This window comes from Coccinella septempunctata, chromosome 2, assembly GCF_907165205.1.
Source record: "Coccinella septempunctata chromosome 2, icCocSept1.1, whole genome shotgun sequence".
In the NCBI taxonomy this organism is placed as follows: Eukaryota; Metazoa; Arthropoda; class Insecta; order Coleoptera; family Coccinellidae; genus Coccinella; species Coccinella septempunctata.
In genome coordinates this window covers 21,055,120-21,076,457 of record NC_058190.1, presented here as the reverse complement: position 1 = coordinate 21,076,457, position 21,338 = coordinate 21,055,120, and the positions used below count along the sequence as shown (strand labels likewise).

The 21,338-nt window shown below is 36.1% G+C and overlaps 1 protein-coding gene across 2 annotated transcripts in view; it reads right to left on the bottom strand.

Annotated features, from left to right (window-relative positions):
• The window catches only part of LOC123306460 (nephrin-like), a 907,827-nt gene that overhangs the window by 22,092 nt on the left and 864,397 nt on the right, over positions 1–21,338 (bottom strand). For both annotated transcript variants that reach the window (XM_044888477.1, XM_044888478.1), the window contains 2 exons: positions 16,667–16,882; positions 13,254–13,519 (listed from right to left, as the gene is read on the bottom strand). In XM_044888477.1, the coding sequence (XP_044744412.1) occupies positions 13,254–13,519; positions 16,667–16,882 (482 nt within the window). The remainder of the gene's footprint in view (positions 1–13,253; positions 13,520–16,666; positions 16,883–21,338) is intronic.

Below are 21,338 nucleotides of genomic sequence, written 5' to 3'. Positions count from 1 at the left end.
AAAAATCCAAGAACCATGCTAACGTTATATGCTGACGACACAGGCATAGCAACTCGACACCGAAATCCTGAAATAATAGAACGAGTTCTACAAGAGTCGATTGACGAAACAAATGACTGGTGCATAAAGTGGAAAATCAAGCTCAATGGACAAAAGAGCCAAGCAATATTACTACAGAAGAGAAGACTGCGACCCACAACGAAACTGGATGTTGACGGCGAAGAAATCGACTGGAAAAATGAAGCCAAATATTTAGGAATAACACTTGACAAAGGACTTACTTGGAAAAGTCATATTAAACAAGCAATCGACAAAACGAAAGCAGCGATGAATAGACTCTATCCTCTGATAGGAAGAAGAAGCCACATGTCGAAAGAGACAAAATTGAAGATAATCAAAGCCGTTGCTAGGCCTCAACTGACTTATGGATCAGTTGCCTGGGGTTTCGCGGCAAAGAGCCATATCAAAAGAATTCAGGCCACTGAAAACAAGCTGCTACGATGTGCAATAGATGCACCTTGTGTGTCAGGAATAGACAGATTTATAAGGACCTGAAATGGGAAACCATAACGGAATTCATGAACAGAAAAGCAGAGAAATTATTCGAAACAGCGAAAAACCATCCGAATCAAGAACTCAGGAGACTAGTGGACTACGACCCAGAGGAAGACAAAAGGAGAATGCGAATTTACCGAAGGAGACCAAGAGATCAATTAAAAAGAGATTAAAATAACAACTTATTGAAAAATTCAATAAAGTGTTAATCCAATAGAGGATAAACACATAAATCCCAGCACGATAGTGTGCGAGAAGAAAACCGACCAAGAGATGAACGGTTTATAGGCAAATGCCCGGAACCAAAATTCAAGAAGCAGTAGGGTTTTTAGTGGGTCTCGAGCTCAGGAGAGTGAGAAACCCCACACTGTTCCCCCTCAGGAGATGAGGGTGGTTCGTCTGTCTCGCAGATTTTCCCCCTGCTACACCAAAAACAAAAAAAAAAAAAAAACAGATAAGTTTCGAGTGAGACCTCGACCACTTCTGACGCATTTCAGAGTGCTATAAAAGTGAAAGTGGAAGAGGAAGTCGAAGTGAAAGTGTAAACTAGCGAAGCTACGGAATTTTTGATTCCGTCTATGAAACTATGAAGTTTTTTGTGACTTCTATAAGTGTATGTGTTATAGAGCGAAAATTCGCTCAAATTCAGTATATTCAGTGTCTTGAGTCCAGATTATATATATCGTTGGTTCCACGGATATCACTGGTGAGTCGATTAATTTTTCTGATATTATAGAAGATATATAACTTAGCCACATAGCTTTATAGTAATATTGTAGTGAGGATTTCAAATATTTCATTATTATTCAGAAATACCGCATATAGTTTGATACTGACAAAAAGCCACGTCGGAGGTCTCAGACAATGGGAGCTCCTACATGGGAGCTACGGACACCGAAGACTTCAGCGATGGAGAAGCAGAGGAGCTTGTAAGGCTCAAAGAGGAGAATGGGCAGTTCAAGTCTCAAATAAATAAACTGACTGAAACCGTGGCTCAGTTGGTCTGGGAGATACGCCTCTTGAGAGAGGAAGTTAATAAAAACAAAGCCCCTCAATCCCCTAGTTCTGCTGAAATTGCAAAACAGATTGCGGCACAGAAATCCCCCACATTTGCAGAAATTGCAAAGCCGGTAGCGGACCCCGACAATACATCCAAACAGGAAGTAGCTCCAGAACCGGAAATGAAGAAAAATTTTGCAACTCAAGTTGCAAAAACCCAGAACGCGCCGCCCAAAAAACGTGCGCGTAAAGAAAGTTCATCTTCAGACGAAGAGACCGCAAAAAAGCTACGGAGTTGCCTAAAAAAGATAAAATTCCACCCATCACGACGATGGGTACAGCCGATTGGGTAGAGATCTCAAAAGCTCTCTACATGAAGAAATTCAGCTACAGCAGAGCAACCGTCGTAAAAGACGGAATCAGGATCGTAGCCTGGACTGTGGACGACTACAGAAACATTACGAAATATTTTGACCAGATTGGTAAGGAGTACTTCACCTACCAGATGGAGGAAGAGATAAAAAAACCAACGCAGTCATAAGACATCTCCCAATAGATGCTGACCTCTAGGTCATCATTTTTTATTATATCTATATAATAAAAAATGATCTAAAAGTCCAAGGAATCCATGACGCTGAGGTTTCCAGAATGACATCCAATAAAACCAAAAAGTTTATACCCTTATACCTGCTCAAAACTCAGAGAAAGGAGATTTTCGAAATAAGACGCCTCTACAATCTCCGCATTGTAGTGGAATCAAAAAGAAGGGCAGAAAATCCAAGCCAATGTTTCAGATGCCAGAGGTATGGACATGCCCAAAACAAGTGCTCTTTCCCATACAGATGCGTCAAATGTTTGGGCAATCATTGCACAAAAGATTGCGAACTTACCAGAAATGCCACATGCGTTCTGTGCGGTGAAGAAGGCCATCCAGCAAGCTACAAAGGATGTAGCGAATTCAAATTAGTGAAGAATTAGGAAGAGGAAAACAGGCCAGAAATCGGCTCAGCAGAGCACGATTCACCAAAAAGTTCAGGAGAAAAAGAAGCTCACCCTCTCCAAAGTGGACGACAAGAAAAAAGAAGTACCTAAACCAGTACAGAAGAAGGAGCAAGAGAAAATGTCCCAAGCAAAACCTACGATCAACAAAACAAAGGAAAACGGAAAAGTCTCTGAATCCGCTGACGATTAGGACACTTTTACTGAAAAAATTTTCAACAAAATCATGTTGAAAATTGAGAGAGATGGAGAAAAAACTCCAAGGAATGTTCAGTAAACTGAAATACTGAAATAATGGAAAATACAACTAGGAAAAATTCCCTTAAAATAGTCTCCTGGAACATAAACGGGGTCAGAACTCGAAAATCCGAGAAAGAAGAAATAATATCAGAGAGAAAACCTGATATTATAGCCTTACAAGAAACAAGAATACAACCGAATACGCGATTGAACATCATGAATTATGAGACATAGAGATGTGACAGAATCGCAAACACTGGAGGAGGTGTTGCCTTACTGGTTAGACGAGATCTGAAACACTATTTTAAAGGAAGATCTGACGAGTCACAAATAGAAACGGTGACGATTGTTGCTGGAATGAATCGACAAAGAGTCGAAATCACATCGGCATATAAAGGACCCACAAATAACCTATTGGTAGGAGAGATCAACAACTTACTAGATGGAACAAACCTGAAAGTCTGCATCGCAGATTTTAATTGAATCTCCAGAATTAAACAGCAGGATGGAAAACAGAATTGGCCGAAAACTGAAAGATCTCGCTGAAAAACATGAAGCTATCGTTATTGGACCTGAAGAACCAACGTACCTAGCATTCGGAAATGGATTACCAGATATAATTGATATCGCAATTATAAAAAATATCACTAGAGAATATTCGATAGAAACCTTGTGGGACGCAACCTCTAACCACAACCCCATCGAATTAACAATAGAAGAAGGGTCAAGAAGAGAACTAATGCAAACAAGAGAATACACCGATTGGACTAAATATAGTCAGAAGCTTGAAAAATAGAAAAGCTCCCGGAAGTGATAAAATAACAAATGCTATGTTGAAGAAATTACCTAGAAAAGATATAGCTGCTCTCACAAATATTGCGAACGGTATAATGAGGACTGAACACTATCCGAAAAAGTGGACAACTGCAGAATTCATAGTGTTCAACAAACCAGGCAAAGATAAAAAATTCCCCCAAAACTACAGGCCGATAAGTTTATTGTCCGCCAGGAGGCTTACAGAAGAAACAGAAAATCTGAATCTCATTCCAGCAGAGCAATTCGGATTCAGAAGAGATCACCCAAAAGAACAGCAATTACTGAGACTCACAGAATACATAACAGAAGGATTCCAAAATAAACAAGCAACAGGTCTTGTACTACTAGATGTCGCCAGAGCATTCGACAGAGTATGGCATGAAGGATTGATTTACAAAATGAGATATGCTGGATATGCAATCAAACTGTGCAAGTTGATTAGGAATTGTTTGAGGAACAAAAGATTTTACGTGAAAGTGGAAGGAGAAAACTCCACAACCAGATATATGGAAGCAGGGGTGCCTCAAGGGTCAGTACTTGGGCCGTTACTGTATAACATATATAATCACGATATACCAAAATCTCCAAGACCTATGCTGACACTATATGCCGACGACACCGGAATCGCAATGCGACATCGCAAGCCGGAAATCATAGAAGGAAAATTACAAGAAGCTATAGATGAAATAAATGACTGGTGTATTAAATGGAAAATAAAGCTCAATGGACAAGAGAGTCAAGCGATATTACTGCAGAAGAGGAAACTGAGAACTACAAATAATCTAGAGGTAGATGGAGGAGAAGAAATCGAGTGGAAAAACGAAGCGAAATGAATATGCTCTACCAGCTGATAGGTAGAAAGAGCCACATGTCAAATGAGACAAAATTGAAAATAGTCAAAGCCGTTGCTAGACCACAACTGACCTATGGATCAGGTGCTTGGGGATTCGCGGCAAAGAGCCATATACAAAAAATTCAGGCAACAGAAAACAAGCTACTACGATGTGCCATAGATGCGCCTTGGTTTGTCAGGAACAAACAGATATATCGATATTTGAAGTGGGAAACCATCACCGAATTTATGAAGAGGAAAGCTGAAAAGTTATTCGAAACAGCGAAGGAACATCCAAACGAAGAACTCAGGACACTAGTGGACTACGATCCGGAGGAAGACAGAGGTATGCGAATTTACAAAAGGAGACCGCGAGATCAATTGAGGAGAGATTAAAATGAGTACGGAAACTTATTAAAACTATACCTACTAAGAAGAGATATCCGAAATGGACGAACATGAACCCTAGCACGACAATGTGCAAGAAGAAATTAACCGATCAAGGGATAAATGGTTCATAGGCAAATGCCCGGAACCAATGAAAATCAGGTTAGGTTTAGTGGGTCGCGAACTCAGGAGAGTGAGTAACCCCACAGTGTTCCCTAGAAATGGGTTCCTCTGGGCGAGAGATAGAGCCCCGTGTTTTTTTCACGGTCGCAGATTCCCCCTGCTATAAAAAAAGACCACTTGGCTTGGAAAATGCAAAAATGCTTACGCCGAGAAAGGACTGTTATACCTCCACTACATGGAGCAAACGGAATGGCATACACGAAACTCGAAAAAGCCGAAGCACTTGCTGATTCAATCAAGAGAGAAGCCAGAATAAACTACAGAAATGATGATGATAATGAAAATCTTGAAGAAAAAGTAGAGGAAAACGAAATATTGATGATGAAACCACCGGAAACCGAAACCATTCCAAAACCGGCATCACCAACAGAGATAAAAGAAATCATCATGAAATTGAAAAACAGGTAAGCGCCGGGAGAAGATCAGATATCAAAATATGTTGAAGAAATTGCCTAGAAAAGGAATAGCAGCCCTGACAAATATAACGAACGGAGTGATGAGGACCGAGTACTATCCGAAGAAATGGAAAACTGCGAAAATTATGGTCTTCTACAAGCCTGGGAAGGAACGAAAATTTCCTCCGAATTATAGGCCGATCAGCCTGCTATCAGGAAACATCGTCGAGAGGATAATCGCAAAAAAGGTGAATGAGGAAACAGAAGCACTTAATATAATACCTCCAGAGCAATTTGGATTCCGACGAGAACATTCGACTGAACTCCAATTGCTACGACTCATAGAATACGTCACAGAAGGAATACAGAATAAACAAGACACGGGATTAGTTCTAATGGATATTGAGAGAGCTTTCGATAGAGATAATAAGGAACTATCTGAGAAATAGAAACTTTTATGTGAAGATAGATGGAGAAAGCTCTTAAACTAGAAGCGGGAGTGCCACAAGGATCGGTACTTGGACCTCTGCTTTACATCAGGTACATACATGATATCCCAAAGAATGTTAGAAATATGCTAACACTATACGCAGATGACACAGAAATAGCCGCCAGACATCGGCGTCCAGAAATCATACACCAGAGACTTCAGAAAGCCATTAATGAGTTACTCAAATGGTGCATAAAATGGAAAATCCAGATAAACGGAAGAAAGACTCAAGCAATATTACTGCAAAAGAGATGGTTGAGGATGGAAGAAAACCTTGAAGTTGATGGTGAAGAAATTGAATGGAAAAATGAAGCCACATACCTAGGAGTGAAACTAGACAGAGGACTCACTTGGAAAAATCACATCAAATGTGCTATTGACAAAACAAAAGCCGCAATGAGAAGATTTCATCCTCTCGTTGGTAGAAGAAGCCATATGAACAAAAATATTAAATTGACGGTGATTAAAACCATCGCAAAACCATAACTTACATATGGATCGGCGGCATGGGGCTTCGCAGCGAAAACCCACATCAAGACAATACAGGCGACTGAGAATAAACTCCTTAGAATGCCGATGGATGTACCCGGGTTTATTAGAAACAAACAAATCCACGAGGACTCAAAATAGGAACCAGTTACAGAATTTATGAAGAGATAGGCAGAAACTATATTCGGGAAAGCCAAACAATATCCAAATGAGGAATTACGAAGACTAATCGACTACGATCCCACTGAAGAAGCTAGCAGGTCAAGAACCTACCACCAAAGACCGAGAGATCAACTAAGAATGCGAAGCTGCAATATTGATTCAGTATCACCTAACCAAAAAAGAGCTTAACCTCTAGAAATATAGGCACCACACAATTATCAACACGACAATGATCGTGAGAGAGTCCAGAAACTATAAGAGTCCACTGGTTTATAGGCAAATGCCCGGAACCAAGAAGAAGCAGTTGGGTTTTAGTGAGTCGCGAAGTCAAGAGACTGAGTAACCCCACACTAGTTCCTCAGAAAGGGTTCGTCTTGGCTAGTGTCGAATCGCCCTCTGGAACATTGACATTGTTCCATTGTGTTTCCCCTGCTATATAAAAAAATAAAATTATCATTCCAGTGCGAAACGTTGAAGCGAGTAGACGCGTTGAATTATTTTTCGAGTATACGATTTGGGAATTTGATTGAATACTGATTATTCGGGAGGGTTCTGTGAATGAGTTATAGTTGAATTTTGTTGTGTTGTTATTGTATACAGTCCAGATCAAAAGATCGTTGGTTGGGCAAATTACATCGGGTGAGACATTTTCTATATAGTAATTGGTTATTTTTGTTCTGTTTTCTCTAATTGATATTTATCGCCATTGTAAAAAAGTCGAAGAAGACAAATTAACGCAAAGAAAATGAGCTCACGAAAGCCAAAAACTACGTCACACATATGTTTTTGGAAGATCATTAATACTCGAACACCATAGCAATGTTCTTAAGGTACATTTCTTTGCTCTACAAACTACCACATGACAACCACCCATCATTAAGCTGAGAGTACCTAATGACTACCATTATTTTCTTGACTACTATTAGTACTATTCTTAGTTCTCCCCAGTTACAAGACGAAAAATAGTTTTGAAACCAGGGGCAATTATTGTTGTTTGCTAAATAATGTCATACTTTTTCAGTTGCCTGCACGCTTGCGGAACAACGATCATGGCTACTGTCGTTGGCGGAGTTCCAAGGAGAACATTTTGTTAAGGAATTGGACTACATGGATCTAGATTGAGAGTTTACTCCAGAGAACGTGGTACTGTCGAATGTATTTTTTTCGTAATTCATATCAAAAAGGCAAAAATGATCATCTATTTGCTGAAATATTATCTATAACCGAATGCGATTATTTTATATTCACCAATTTTTTCGATGAATCGGTGAGTATTTTGCAAACACGCGACTGATGGTATTACAGGCTTATATCAAATGATGTTCTGTCATAATGTCTTATCAGGTTCGCTGTCGGAGAGAAAATCTAATTTATTTTCCTTGAAGCATTCAAGATTCTGCTAACTCATTCTTCGAATAGCAGAGATTTCATGCAAGTGAATTCCTGTGGAGATGAGAAAATATGTCAGCACGGGTTCCTCAGATTTGATATTGATTTTTCTCATTTGACTCACGAATTTGTTTTTTATCCTCGCTTAGGTTACTCCGCGTGCCCAATTCCGTAGGCGTAATTCAATAATGAACCAGAATTTGAGCGTAGACAGAATACGAATGGGGAACAGCAAGCAGCATTGAATCTCTTGTGAACTAACGTGAGAATCAAGAAATAAGCTTTTTAAATACCTTGGGGAAGTAACCATAAATGTGATACTAAACTTGATATTTGTCCTTCGTTTAAAGAGACAGTTTGAGTACGAAAACAAGGATAATCCTCATAATGAATAATCCAAGCAGGACTTTATTCAAAAAATAAAATAAAACAATTCATTAGGCTATGTAGGGAAGTGTGCCTGAGACGGCATAGCTGATGAGATGGTATACAACGTGTTTCTCGGTTCATGTTTAAAATTTGAGGACAGTTCAATGCAAGCACTCTGGATAAGACGTGATTAGACGTCTGCGTGAGTTTTACTCAATTGTGAAGGCTGAAAATTTATCGTATCGAAAGATTTGTGGGAACAGTTGAAAGAAACCGTTGAGGGCAAATAATTTCTATTATATTACTGCATATACTTCAGTTTCAAAGTAGTATGTTATTTTTCAACTTTGCGTCCACCATTGTGATGAAGAAAGAAAAAAGCGTTGATGAGATGTAGGTTTGCCACATCATCCAGAAGCTTTGCAAAATTTCCATTCATAATTTTTCAAGAGACAAGGTTATCACCGATATCAACAAGTCATTCCTGGAGCGAATAGAATATGAAGGACGCGATAAGGGCAGTCAAGGGAAAATAATGGGTTGTTTATTAGCTTCTTGGACCTTCAATATGTCACAATATTGAGACGACGTGCAAATGAAAGTGTAGGATGAGGGAAAAATAATATGAGAGTTCAAAAAGCAACCTTCTTTGATACCTTAGGGAGCAGATTTAAGCAATTGAAAAATGTAGAAATCAGATTTTTTTATCAAACAGCCAATGTCGAAAAGCTTGTTTATGAATTGGCGGAAGCAAAGAAAATTTTCAACAGATTTTTCCATTTCAAGAAAATTGATCAAACTTGAGACAGAGGGACATAGCGATTCAGAAATTCAAAGGAACAAGTTCACCAGGTGACTGGGAAAATTACAAATAGATTCGTGATAGCTTAGTTTCTATTCTCCTCATTTATAAATGAGAAGAAGAAATATTTGGAATCAATAAACGTTCAGAACTATCCTGCAAAATCTTGGAGAGCTTTGCGTGATCTCAAATTTTGTTCATCGAATAATTTTGGTATCAGCATCCCTCTCTGATCTGGATGCCAAAGCAATTTATTTTTCATTTGTTCCCAATAGTAGTAGCCTGTTTTGTGATTCGAAGATTGAATTTCATATTGGAGACTCACCACAGTTCTCTAACACCTCTGCTTTTTCCCTCGCTACTGTTGGGCAGGTTGGGGATATCTTGAATGATATGAAAAGTGACGCTGTTGGGATGGATGAAGTATCACTGCAGATGATTCAATTCTGTAGACCATTCATTGTTAATTATATTGTTCATATCGCAAACATTTGCATTGAATCTCGCTATTTTTTTATCACTGGAAGGTTCGAAGGTTGCCCTTGGAAAACCGATTCCGAAAGTTAAGAACCCCTCGTCTTTTTCTGATCTCAGAATCATAGGCATATTGCCATTCTTGTCGAAGATTCTAGAGAAAATACTTCATAATCAAATCATCAATTATCTGAGAACGAACAATTTACTGTCAGATTCACAGTGTGGATTCAGAAAAACTATAGCACTGCGACCGCACTTGCGACTGTGACCAGCCTTCCATACCATCAATCATGAATTGTTGATAGAGCTGTGCCAAAGCATTGTGCTTAGGGCCTGTGAAAGCCCTTGAAGCCTTTTTGTGCTCCCGAGTAATTTTCAAAACCAGTGCAAAGTGCTCAGTTATTCGAGCACTTTATCGAGAGGTCTAGTAATCCCCAAAGAGCTCCCGAGCCCTAAAGTGCTCGCGATTACTTCTGGGGATTACTAAGCACTAAGCCCTTCCGAAATCTTGTCGAAACACGAATAAGCGATCTACGCGTTGTCGCTTCATGAGCATGTAGTTTACCACAGATATAGGGTTAGAATATTTGATGAAGAATAAGTGATCAAAATTACGTCCGTTAAAAAGGAAAAGAGATGGATAGACGTAGGGTAACTGTTTATTTTGCATTTTGCTCATATGATTCTATTAGAGTTGAAGGCATCTCAATTTTTTTCTGATATTTTAAAACCGGCACATGTGAATTGAAGCAAAACAATATTAGTTGTAAAGTACAATCGTTTAATTAAAAAATATGATTCATGCCCAACTTCTGCGAAAACTTTCAAAATCAAATCAATCAACGAATGTTATGTTTCTGAATTGATTAGACTTGAATTCGATGTTTTGATGAATGATTTCAAATTTTCTTGAACCGTTTATAGATTCTCAACAATACCAACAAACACACAAGTCACAGACTAATCAAGCAGTTCGAAATTGCTCTTCTCTCCGATGTCATAATTCTTCCTTAAGGATTTACGTAAGATAGACTCAAATACATAATGACTAATATGGGTTTTAATTTAAAAATATTGAGTTTTGATGAATTCGCTGGTTTTCTTGATCTTCCACGATTTTTTGAAATGGCCCTCCCAAGCAGAAATATTCAAAACTTGTGACATTTCGCCTTTTCAATATTTTTATCATATGAATCCCAATAACACATAAATCTTAAGCTTTTACTCATAGTATGACACATTGTTAGAATTTCCATCAAATCGGCTATTTAACGATGCAAAGATATACTGGGTGTGCCATATGAAATAAGGAACTAGAAATCTAATGCCGGCCTACAACCGGAAGTTGCAAAGGTCTGAAAATAAGGGAGAAAGCTCCTTGTCGAGAACCCCAATTTTCAGCATGAAATTTTGATTACTCCTCCAAAAACATTCCATTAACCATCGTGGAAACACCCTGTATGATATAAACCCAAGCATATGAATATTTCGATCTGACTCAATCTATTTATACAGACAAAATATTCATTCACGTATTTCCCGCGAAATGTAATTATAATTAAATTCTGCTTTTAATATGATTGCTTACAGGTGTATGAAATAGCATAAAAGAAATTCGTTCGTCATAATAACATTCACTCGAGATTTACAAGATTCGTGCTTCCAAGGCATAGAACGGCCTTATTTCAAAGAAGTTTCATTTTTCGATCTATTAAATTTTACAATTCCCTTTCAAGCGACTTCAAGTTGTTGAAGATAAATAAGTTCAAGTTTAAAATCAAAGGGTATTTAGTGTGTAGGCAATAATGTTTATGAACCCAATATTTATATGCTATATGCTACATATTGTGAGATTTGGATGCTCATCGGGTATATTTCATTTGATTTATTTATGTGCTGACTTGGTGTTATTTTAGATAGGAACATTATTGTATATGAGCTCATTGCTGGTCAGTGGGAGGTTGAGTTTGAATAGCAGTATGGTAGACTTCATCTTTGATGACCTATTTTCTATAGGTTTCTGTATAATAAAGACTTCATTCATTTATTCATTTAAGAATATTAAATAGAAAAGAAATTATTCATCACTCTGAGGCACCGTGAAAGCGGAACATGAAAGCAAAGGTAGTAGAATGAAGATCAAGCCTCCAACTTCTGAAAATATCCTGGTGGAAATATCAAAAGCAGTTTGAAGCTGCTGCTGAGCTGGCGAACAATTGGAACGACAACGAAAAAGCCACGGCATTAATAAAATAGCTCTACGAGGGGAGGCATCCAACATCCTGCAAACGATTCCGGAGAGTCACGACCTCTGTTACGAACTTCTAATAACAAAACTTCAGATGAGATATGGCGATGCTCATCGCCAACAACAAGTTAACCATGCACAAATAAAGAACCGAGTGTGGAAAAAACTATGGAAAATCTCCAGGAGTTTTGGCTAGATAGCTTCATTGAAAAGCCAGCAATCCAGACATCTGTGAATGGGATCAAGGATGGTGATGTACAAGCCTGTTGCGAAGTTCTAACATTGATGAGATATGGCAATGCTCATCTACAACAACAAGTTTACCATGCACAAATATAGAACCGTTGCAAGAAAAAGGGAAAAATGTCCAGAAGTTTGAAGCCGATGTGGCGAGATTAGTCAGGCTAGCTTGTCCATCTACTCCAGATAGATTCCTTGAACAGCTATCAATCTAGACATTTGTGGATGGATAATGAGACTCTCTACATGAGATTGACATGCAATTAAAATTGGAAATGTCAAATGGTTCTTAATTTTTCAGCCAAGTTTAAGAAAAAAGTGAGATGTTCGGTCGTTTTGTGATTCTATGCTTAAAATCCTCAACATTGGCTGGTAAGCACTTGCAATTCAAGGAGTTATAAGCCTCATCAACTACTAATGTAGTTCAAGGGTTACTTATTGAGAGAAAGCCTACGAAATTTATCATACAGGCTTTACGTTGACGTTGCAATCATTGGATCTGTCGATAAAAATAGCTGATCATCTCAATCAATAGTGGGTTTCGATGATGGATAGTAGTTTGTCTATGGATAGTAAGTCCTTCCCTACGCCATAATGCCCTAGAGTTTACTATTCATTCAGGGTGTCTTGGTTAAGATGACAACATTTTAATGTGAGATAGAGAACACCTAAGGATCACGAAAAATGATATTAAATATCGATACGAGTGAAAAAATTATCCTCGATATAAAGAAAAAACTATCGAAGAAATCATTAAATTCATTGTACAGGGTGATTTCGTTGAACTTTTAAGAACTGTCCGAATTTATGTCATACGCCCTGCAAATCGGCTGATATTTGATTGCAGCTTTCTGAAACCTCATGAAAGCTATCTTCATTCCAAATTTCGAAAAAATAAGTGGTTCCATTCAGAAGATATAGTGGCTAAGTTTTCATTCAAATTCGAAAAAAACCATATTTATCAGAATCTAGAATACCTAGATACTACATATGGAGGTTTTTGTGAACCTCTAGGTGTTCTCTGTCTCACATTAAAATGTTTCCAATCTTATCCGGGACACCTTGTATTAGTCTGTATATTAAGATTGTTTTTCCGAACTGGCTTGAGGCATTAGTTGGACAATGAAAAATGTGGTGAATGAAGAAGTATAAAAAGACTGCTTTAACTGAGCTCAACTTACGGATTGTGTCGTTAATTCGTGTAGCGGCATACCATTTCTGAGGGTGCAGTAACCAATATACCCTCCAGTCACTGGCGTCGCTGAATTGCTAGCTTGATGTAATAAATTCCTACTGGGAGATGTTTCTATAGTGGAGATATGCTGTCTTTTTCTCATGTAATCATTATTGAAGTCTTCGTCGACTGGTTGAGGAATGATGTCTGGATTCTTTTCGTCACTTTCGTATTCTCCACAGCTAGATTCATGCTTCGATATTGGACTTCCACCTGAAATAATATTGAATCATTATTTGCTGTCACGAATAAGAAGGATCGATATCCCTACTAGTATTATAAATATGAAAGTCCGTGGAATTGTTTTTTTGTCTAATTGTTTGTAGATGTGTGATTTCGATGGGAATTTCACTATGGTATAGTGTAGGTGTAGAGAATTCATCAGAGTTGATTTTCGTGTGAATTTCGTTCCTATACATATAGGGGGAGTCTTTGACTCCTACACATATTTCAACAGTAGATTCTTGAGGTCAAAAGAAACAATTACTTTTCACCATTTTTTCCAAATCGGCTCGGTTCGAAAGATACGATATGGTTTTTGAAAAACTATAAAAAGACATTATTTTTAGTTTTATCTCACAAACGCTTTTATCGAATGAAATGAATTTCGGAATATAGGTTTTCATTCATTTGATGAATTGTTACGTACCATAACAATACCAAAAATTCGAAGAATCTAACATTAAAGTGAGTTGGACTCTATCTAATGAATACTTGAACGTTTTGTAAAATAAAGATTTTTCCCATATTTTCTCGTATAATTCACCGTTTCCGAGTAGTTTGTTGTTCAAAAATAAAAAATATCTGTGAAATTCGAAAAATTGGTATTTCGGCTGAATGCAACTCTGTTCAAAACATCCACAGATGTGTAGTGCCATTGATTTAGCTTGTTATTCTGTTTTTCCAGAGGTGGCCTAGCACATTATGAGAACTTAAAATGGCTATATCTCTTTATCAGGGCCGAATCGGAAAAATGGTATAAGAAAAAAGTGTTTGTTTTTACCTCAAGAATCTACTGTTCAAATATTTGTACGAGACAAAGACTCACCCTATATATGTATACAGGGTGTCTGTAAATGAATGCGAAGGACTTAAGGACATGATTCCTCGATGAAAATTAGCAGGGGTAGTTTATCTGAATTTATCTTCAAAATCGCTTCCTTCCGAGATATGGCCTTGAAAGGCGTTGACCAGTTGACAGATTTCATTTTTCTTTATGTGTTCTGAAAAACACTGAAATTAACCTGTACATAATATGAAGCACTAAGTTGGTCAAATAATTTTTTTCGATCCCATTACATTATTATGAAAACAACAAACAATTTTAATATTTTCAATTCAATCTAATATATTTAGATTTCATTTGAAGATGGTCTTTACATAACTTCGTAAACGGATGTCCGATTTTGATGGGAATTTCACTGTGGTGCAGAGAATTTATCAGCGTAGGATTTTTCGTGTGAAATTCATTCCCATATAATAGAGAAATGATGTGTGAGAGTTTGAATTGAAGAGATATCGATTGAAATTTAATCTGGGAGGATTCTGCATCTCCAGAAACTTTTTAGGGTTTTCACTCCCAATCTCTGGAACAAAATCAATTAAAAAATTGAAGTAACCGAATTGCATCTACGTAAATTCTTGCACTAATTTGTCAGGGGCAAATCAAGTAGAAAAAATGGTTGCCTGACAATGAACTAAAAGAAGGATCTTTGAAATTAAACTTAATTATAGGTCCTTTCGTTGGCATAAAAAGTGTAGCACTTTTCTACACTCGATTTCAGTATTCGTTTGTTGATTGAATTTACACCAGTGTAGGGGTTTAGTTATCTACACATAGTCAAAAGGAGATGTAGATAAACTACACTTCCTCTACACTGGTGTAAATCAAATCGAGTGTAGAAAACTGCTACACTTTTTATGCAAACGAAAGAACCTTTTGTATGGAGTTTATATCAGACTCCTTTATCAGATGAAGGTCAATTTCTGAAAATCTTTTGAATGAACACCATTGAAATGAACGTGCTACAATAGACCGTTGGTCGCGGTGGCAGGTTTGGGTTAGTCCGTCCAACACACCCAGCAATCAGTAAAATCAGTAAATTGAAATGAACAAAAATAGCTATTTGGTAGCAGAAAATTCTGATATGGAGGTTTTATCACACCGGAGAGATTGGAGAAGACAAGAACAAGTGTTGATGTAAACAAACTAAATAGATGAATAACGAGTAAATAATTTCAACTGACACACACATACCACTATTGATATATTATTGGCATAACTGAAAGATTTGATAAATAAACTAAAATTTGAGCCGAACTAAATCATTTAAAATATTGCCGCAAAAAAAACTTGGACCATAAAACTACATGCAATATACAGAGTGTTTATGGTGGGACTCAAAATATTCCTGATGACCCTGATAGATTAAAGTCTTGAAACCATGGTCCTTGATATTACTTCAGACTTGTGTGCTTTTAGAGCTCTCAGCGAAACCCTGGATTACTACTTCAAGTTTTTTGTCTTCTACATAAAGAATGTCAGTATGAAGAGCTTGAAAAGATTTACTTCTCCTCCATATAATGATACCGTACTTTGAACAATTCTACATTTTAATCACTGCAATGCCGAAGACCACTAACGTTTTAGTTTATACAGTTGGACTCCTTTATTTTTTGTAAAAACTTTTCTTTTCTACTTAATTAATAAATAATAATAGTGAATCAGATTTATGATCAACTCATTTTTTATTTTTCAAAAAGTTTTAACAATAAATATCATAACGAAAATTAATCTTCAATAGATAATCCTCAACAGGAGTCATATTCCAGAAATCTTTTATGCATTCATTCCACTCAGACCTCAAGACATTATATATAGAAGGGGGCATAATTACAAAAAGTATAATATGGAATTATCTGATTTATCGTTTTCGATACATTGTACTTCACCATCTTTCCAATTATTTTTGAAAAATGCTTATTTTCCAAAAGAACATTCAACTTCATAAACTAACTAATAATCATTGTAATTGTGGCATCACTTGATTGAATATGCAAATCATTTTTTAGTCAGAAATGAAGAATAAACCATATTTTATGAATTCTCTGGTGGGGTTAATATCGAGGAAGTATATAATAATTCCCATCAACTTCAAACTTTCTCCATTTCCTTATTTATCCCACTTTTCGCATATCCGAGGAAGTAATAGGGTTTGAATTTTCTGCCCAATGCTTCTCTCGAGACGAAACTTGAATTGAAGGAATGTAAGATATAATATGACAACCCTCGGAATCTCCTTTCATGATGCCGTGGACCCTTCCTCGCTGTCAGGACAGGGTATTAATAAAAATGCTTACCTCCTTTGTCGCCAAGCGCAGGGCCGCAAACACTGCCTCTATGCTCGAGGGAGACTACTCCAGGAGCAACATTTTTGTTATGTTTTATTCTGTCATCTTGACTGCATTGCACTCTGAGCACCACGATGACGACTAGGGCAACTATCAAAAGGGCGGATACAACGCCAATCAGCACGCTCATCATCGGAGTAAAGCGGAAGGACGCAAGCTGTGTATCTGAAAGAGAAAAAAAAGTTTTACATAATATGAATATCGATTTCGTTCTACAAACCTACAATCATTTTTTTTTTCAGTCATAGTTCAGTATATATAGGAGTAAGAAAATTTCATTGCATTATTGAAAAATTTGATTCCATAAGGGAGCGCATGTTCAGAAACTGTATTCCTTTAATTTGAATTTTTATTATTAAAATTATTATATTATTTTTAGGATCATAAAGGCTTAGAACATGACATGTGTTAAACAATTGATTTGACTGTCAACCAAAAAGCTATTTTTGAAAGAATGTACTGTTCAATTGTTTCAAGAAATTAGGCAATTGAAGAACATATTTCAATTTTCTTTATTCATAGAGCCACACTTTTGAGATTATTTGAAGAATAAATTGTTTCAAATAATCTTTGTGACCATAAACATCCAAAGAGAGAAGTGATAGAGGAAAAGAAACCCAACTAAATATGTCGGATATGGAAATTTCTGTAATTAATTGAAGATACTTATGATTTCATAGAGTTATTTATTACAATTACTAATTGTAACTGATCAATCAATCAAATCAACCTGATTTATACTCCCGGCCGTCCCCCCCCCCACGGTCAATACCGTATGTCTGATATCAATGCTGCAGTCCCCCAACTCCAAAGATTGAAAGGAACTACCACTATTCTGTAAACGATGGAGAGCATGTTCCTCATTTTTTTCGAATATGTAAAACGGCTAGCCAATAAAATTGATAGTGAAATGTATCAGATTTACTCCAAAAATTTTTTAATTCTTCTGACAGCCCTTGAGCTTTAACTCAATCAAAACGAACTGGTATTCTATCCACCATCGAGAGTATGTTCCTCTTATCCTTCTTTTTCATTTGAATTGGCCAAGAAAATTAATTTCCCCATGCACCCATTTCATCAATTTTCTTGGAAGGCCATCTTAAAGAGAATATCGATTCATTTTGATTCTTGGAGGTGGGGTTCTAGGGCTGTTAGAATGAAACAACACATTTTTTTCAGTACATTCTGGTTCCTATCTCTACCAATTTTCTTGGCCGGCTATTTTGAACTTGAAAAATGAGGAATATGCGCTTCATCGTAGACTGAATACTCCATTTTGATCCTCAGAGCAGTAGTATGAACAAAAAAATTATGGTTACACTGAGAGAATGAAATAGTGAAATAACAGTGAAAATCTTGGGTTATTTGTGACCAACGATAATCACTGGAATTACACAAGGAATATCCTGAAAACCTCGAAAAATCACAGAAAATATAAATCATAAGTTGGTTGTGATTTCACGTGAAATTTTTTCTAATGATTTTTTTACAAACTAAACCTGTGAATACTCATTGTGAAATCACAATAGAATTTTTTTGGTATCAACTGTAAAATTACATTTATTCTGTGAATTCGCAAAGGATTATTACAGAAATAAATTGAAAAAGTTTTGAAAATTACAGGATTCATTGTGGAATCACCTCTCGTTCTCGCGAAAATACGTCTTGAAATTTAGCATCAATTAGATCGTAAAATACTATGATGTTGTGAATAAACAGGCAGATTCACAGAATTTAATTGTGAATTTCAAGTATTTGTTAAAATTCCAGAACTCATTGTAGAAAAACCCCATATTCCTTTAAAATTACTTCGTGAAATAACCATGAAAATTACTGGATAATTGTCTTTATTTAGTTATTGATCAAAGTAGTTTTACAGAACTAAATTGTGAATTTCAAAAATTCAACTAAATTTGGCACAATCACTGCCTAAAATATACACTTCAATATGAAAAAAGTAACATTAAATTTAATAAAAAACAACAACCACAACATAAAATATAGTCATCAGTAAGGAAAACAAAAAGTATGAAACATTATATCAGTTAAAAAATAACCACAATATGAACTTAATATAATCTTCAATATAAAAAACAATATGAAACATTACATTAAACAAAAAAAAACAACCACAATATAAAATACATTCTTCCCTATGAAATATCATCGAAAATGATAAAAAAAATTTCAAAATTTAAAAAAAATCAACATAATTGTGAAGCATTTAACTATGATATATCAGGTTCTGAAAATATTGATATAAGTATGCGCTTATTTAGTGGTTCATATCATAAGAGTATATAATTAAAATTCAAAAACAAAGTATACCTAGTCTTTTTCCAAAAAAAAAACACAATCTTCTGGAATAAATAAATTTATGAATTTTTTTTCCATAAAACTTTTTTTTGTCGTGCTTGACTTACTTCCAGAATCCGAATGAATGTTGAAATTGAAATGCATCCTTCGGAACATTTCCATAGATTAAATCGAGGGCATCATTGAATACATAGGTTGTAAACAAATATCCTTTTTCCATAAAGAAGTCGTAGTTTATTGCTGAAAAAAAATTAAATAAGTAGGAATCCAATAAGCAATATTTCGATACAGAATAATTGAATAAGTTGTATGCATACGGTTTTCATTTTTTTCATTAGTATCTGCCAAAGGAAAACCCCAAATCGAAAAAATAAACATCGCTTTCAAAAAATATCAACAATCTACTTACCAGTAAATATTTCTTTTGCCACATACTTGAAACCTTCAAGGAACTTGGAGGGCAGAAATACTTGGAACTTGAAATAACTAAATCATAGGAAACAAAAAACTGAACCATGTATAACTCTTCGCACTTCAGAGTTCTTGAAGACACAGTGGATCATTCCAGAATGAATTGGGTTATGGGGTTAGTTAGTGAGTATCTACGATAGGATATGGGATTGGGCAACAAGCAAGTGCCAGTTGCAGGAAAGGTTTTGAATGGCCACGTAATGAATCTAGTAGCAGATAAAAGTCGTGATTTTACCATTGCGTTATGAAATTCCATTGAATCTGTGAATTCGGATCCAGCCGAGCGACGTCACGTAAGTGGAAAACGACTTGATATTTGCAATAATATTGTAATATTACGTTCAAGCTATGAATTCGCATCTAGTTCTCGAAGTTCTCGTGTTTAACACATTTTTAAAATAGATATTCTATAGAATGATACATGGTCTTTCAGCATCATTTTGATTTATAAAATCCAATGTTTCGGCTATAACATCCATCTGCAGTCTTCAGGGACTCTATGTCGTACTGATGGATCAAAATCAGAAAGAGGTACAGGCATTGGGGTGTGTGGACACAGATCAATATAAGGCAGCAGTACAAAAATGAGAAAAGAAGAGAGCAATAAGGAAAACGTGTACACACATACTCCTAGACATGCACAGGATAGTTATAACAAAACAAAAATTCGTCTTTCCTTCACCGATCTACACCCGAAAGCTCCTGGAGCTACCACGAGATGAGCTTCTGAAAAGTCAGCTTCAGATGAGACTCTGTGGATCGGAAAAAGAACAGCACAATTTTGGCCTTCGTAAGATCATCAGTTCTTTATTAAATTTCAAGCGGCATCTTTCGAACGCTCTAATGGAAATCGATTGATCTATTTCTTTATTCTGTTTTCATATTCGAGAGAAATATTTTGACCATAATAAATTTCAATAATTTCGCGTAAGATTTTTCTTTTGCTGTAGACATGTAAATAAAAAGTGTTCGATTCTTGAAGGAAATTGTACCGCGATATCATATTGTACAGTTATATTTTTTCGTGGGTATTTCACAAAAACCATAACAAAACACATTGTATAAGCACATTTGTGAGGGAAAATTAAATTTGAAAGGGTTCTGCATTGTAATTCTACAACACAACATTTTTTTCTTCGCAAATCCACAAGAAAAATTCTCAAATCACAATAAACTTGTGAAATCACATTTTCATGTGATCATTCACAAAATTGATGTGATTCAAAAAAAATTTAGATCACACTAATGTTGTGAAATTACCTTTTCATGTTGAAATTTACAAATTTATTGTAATATTGCATAGAAGTTGTAATTTTTCAGGTGAATATTACAACCCTTGTGATATCACAGGGAATTAATACATATTTTCTGTAAATTTCATATTCACTGGAAATATACATGATAGTTTCACATTTTTCATGAAATTTCGCAACATCCTTGTAGAAACATCCAGATATTAGTTGTGAAAAAAATAATCCAACTGTGTAACTGTAACCTGTCCAGCTAATATATGGGTAGTTTCACATTATAACCTCAAAATTTTTCTCAGTGTAGGATTTGTACTTTAGCCATCAATTTTTCTTGGCCGGGTATTGACTTATATTCTGGAGAAGGAATCCTTAAAATATTCTGAATAGAAAAAAACGTAGGTAATATGAAAATAAATAATAAAATTAAGGATTATAAAACATCATCTATAATCCTTGGTATGAAATCAGTCCAAAACCCTCATTTTATTAATAATAATAACATATATGCGTCGAACTACTGGTTGACTTCTGGAAGGTTGTTTCCTGAGAAAGAGGGCTTCATGCTCGCCATCCAGGATCAGGAG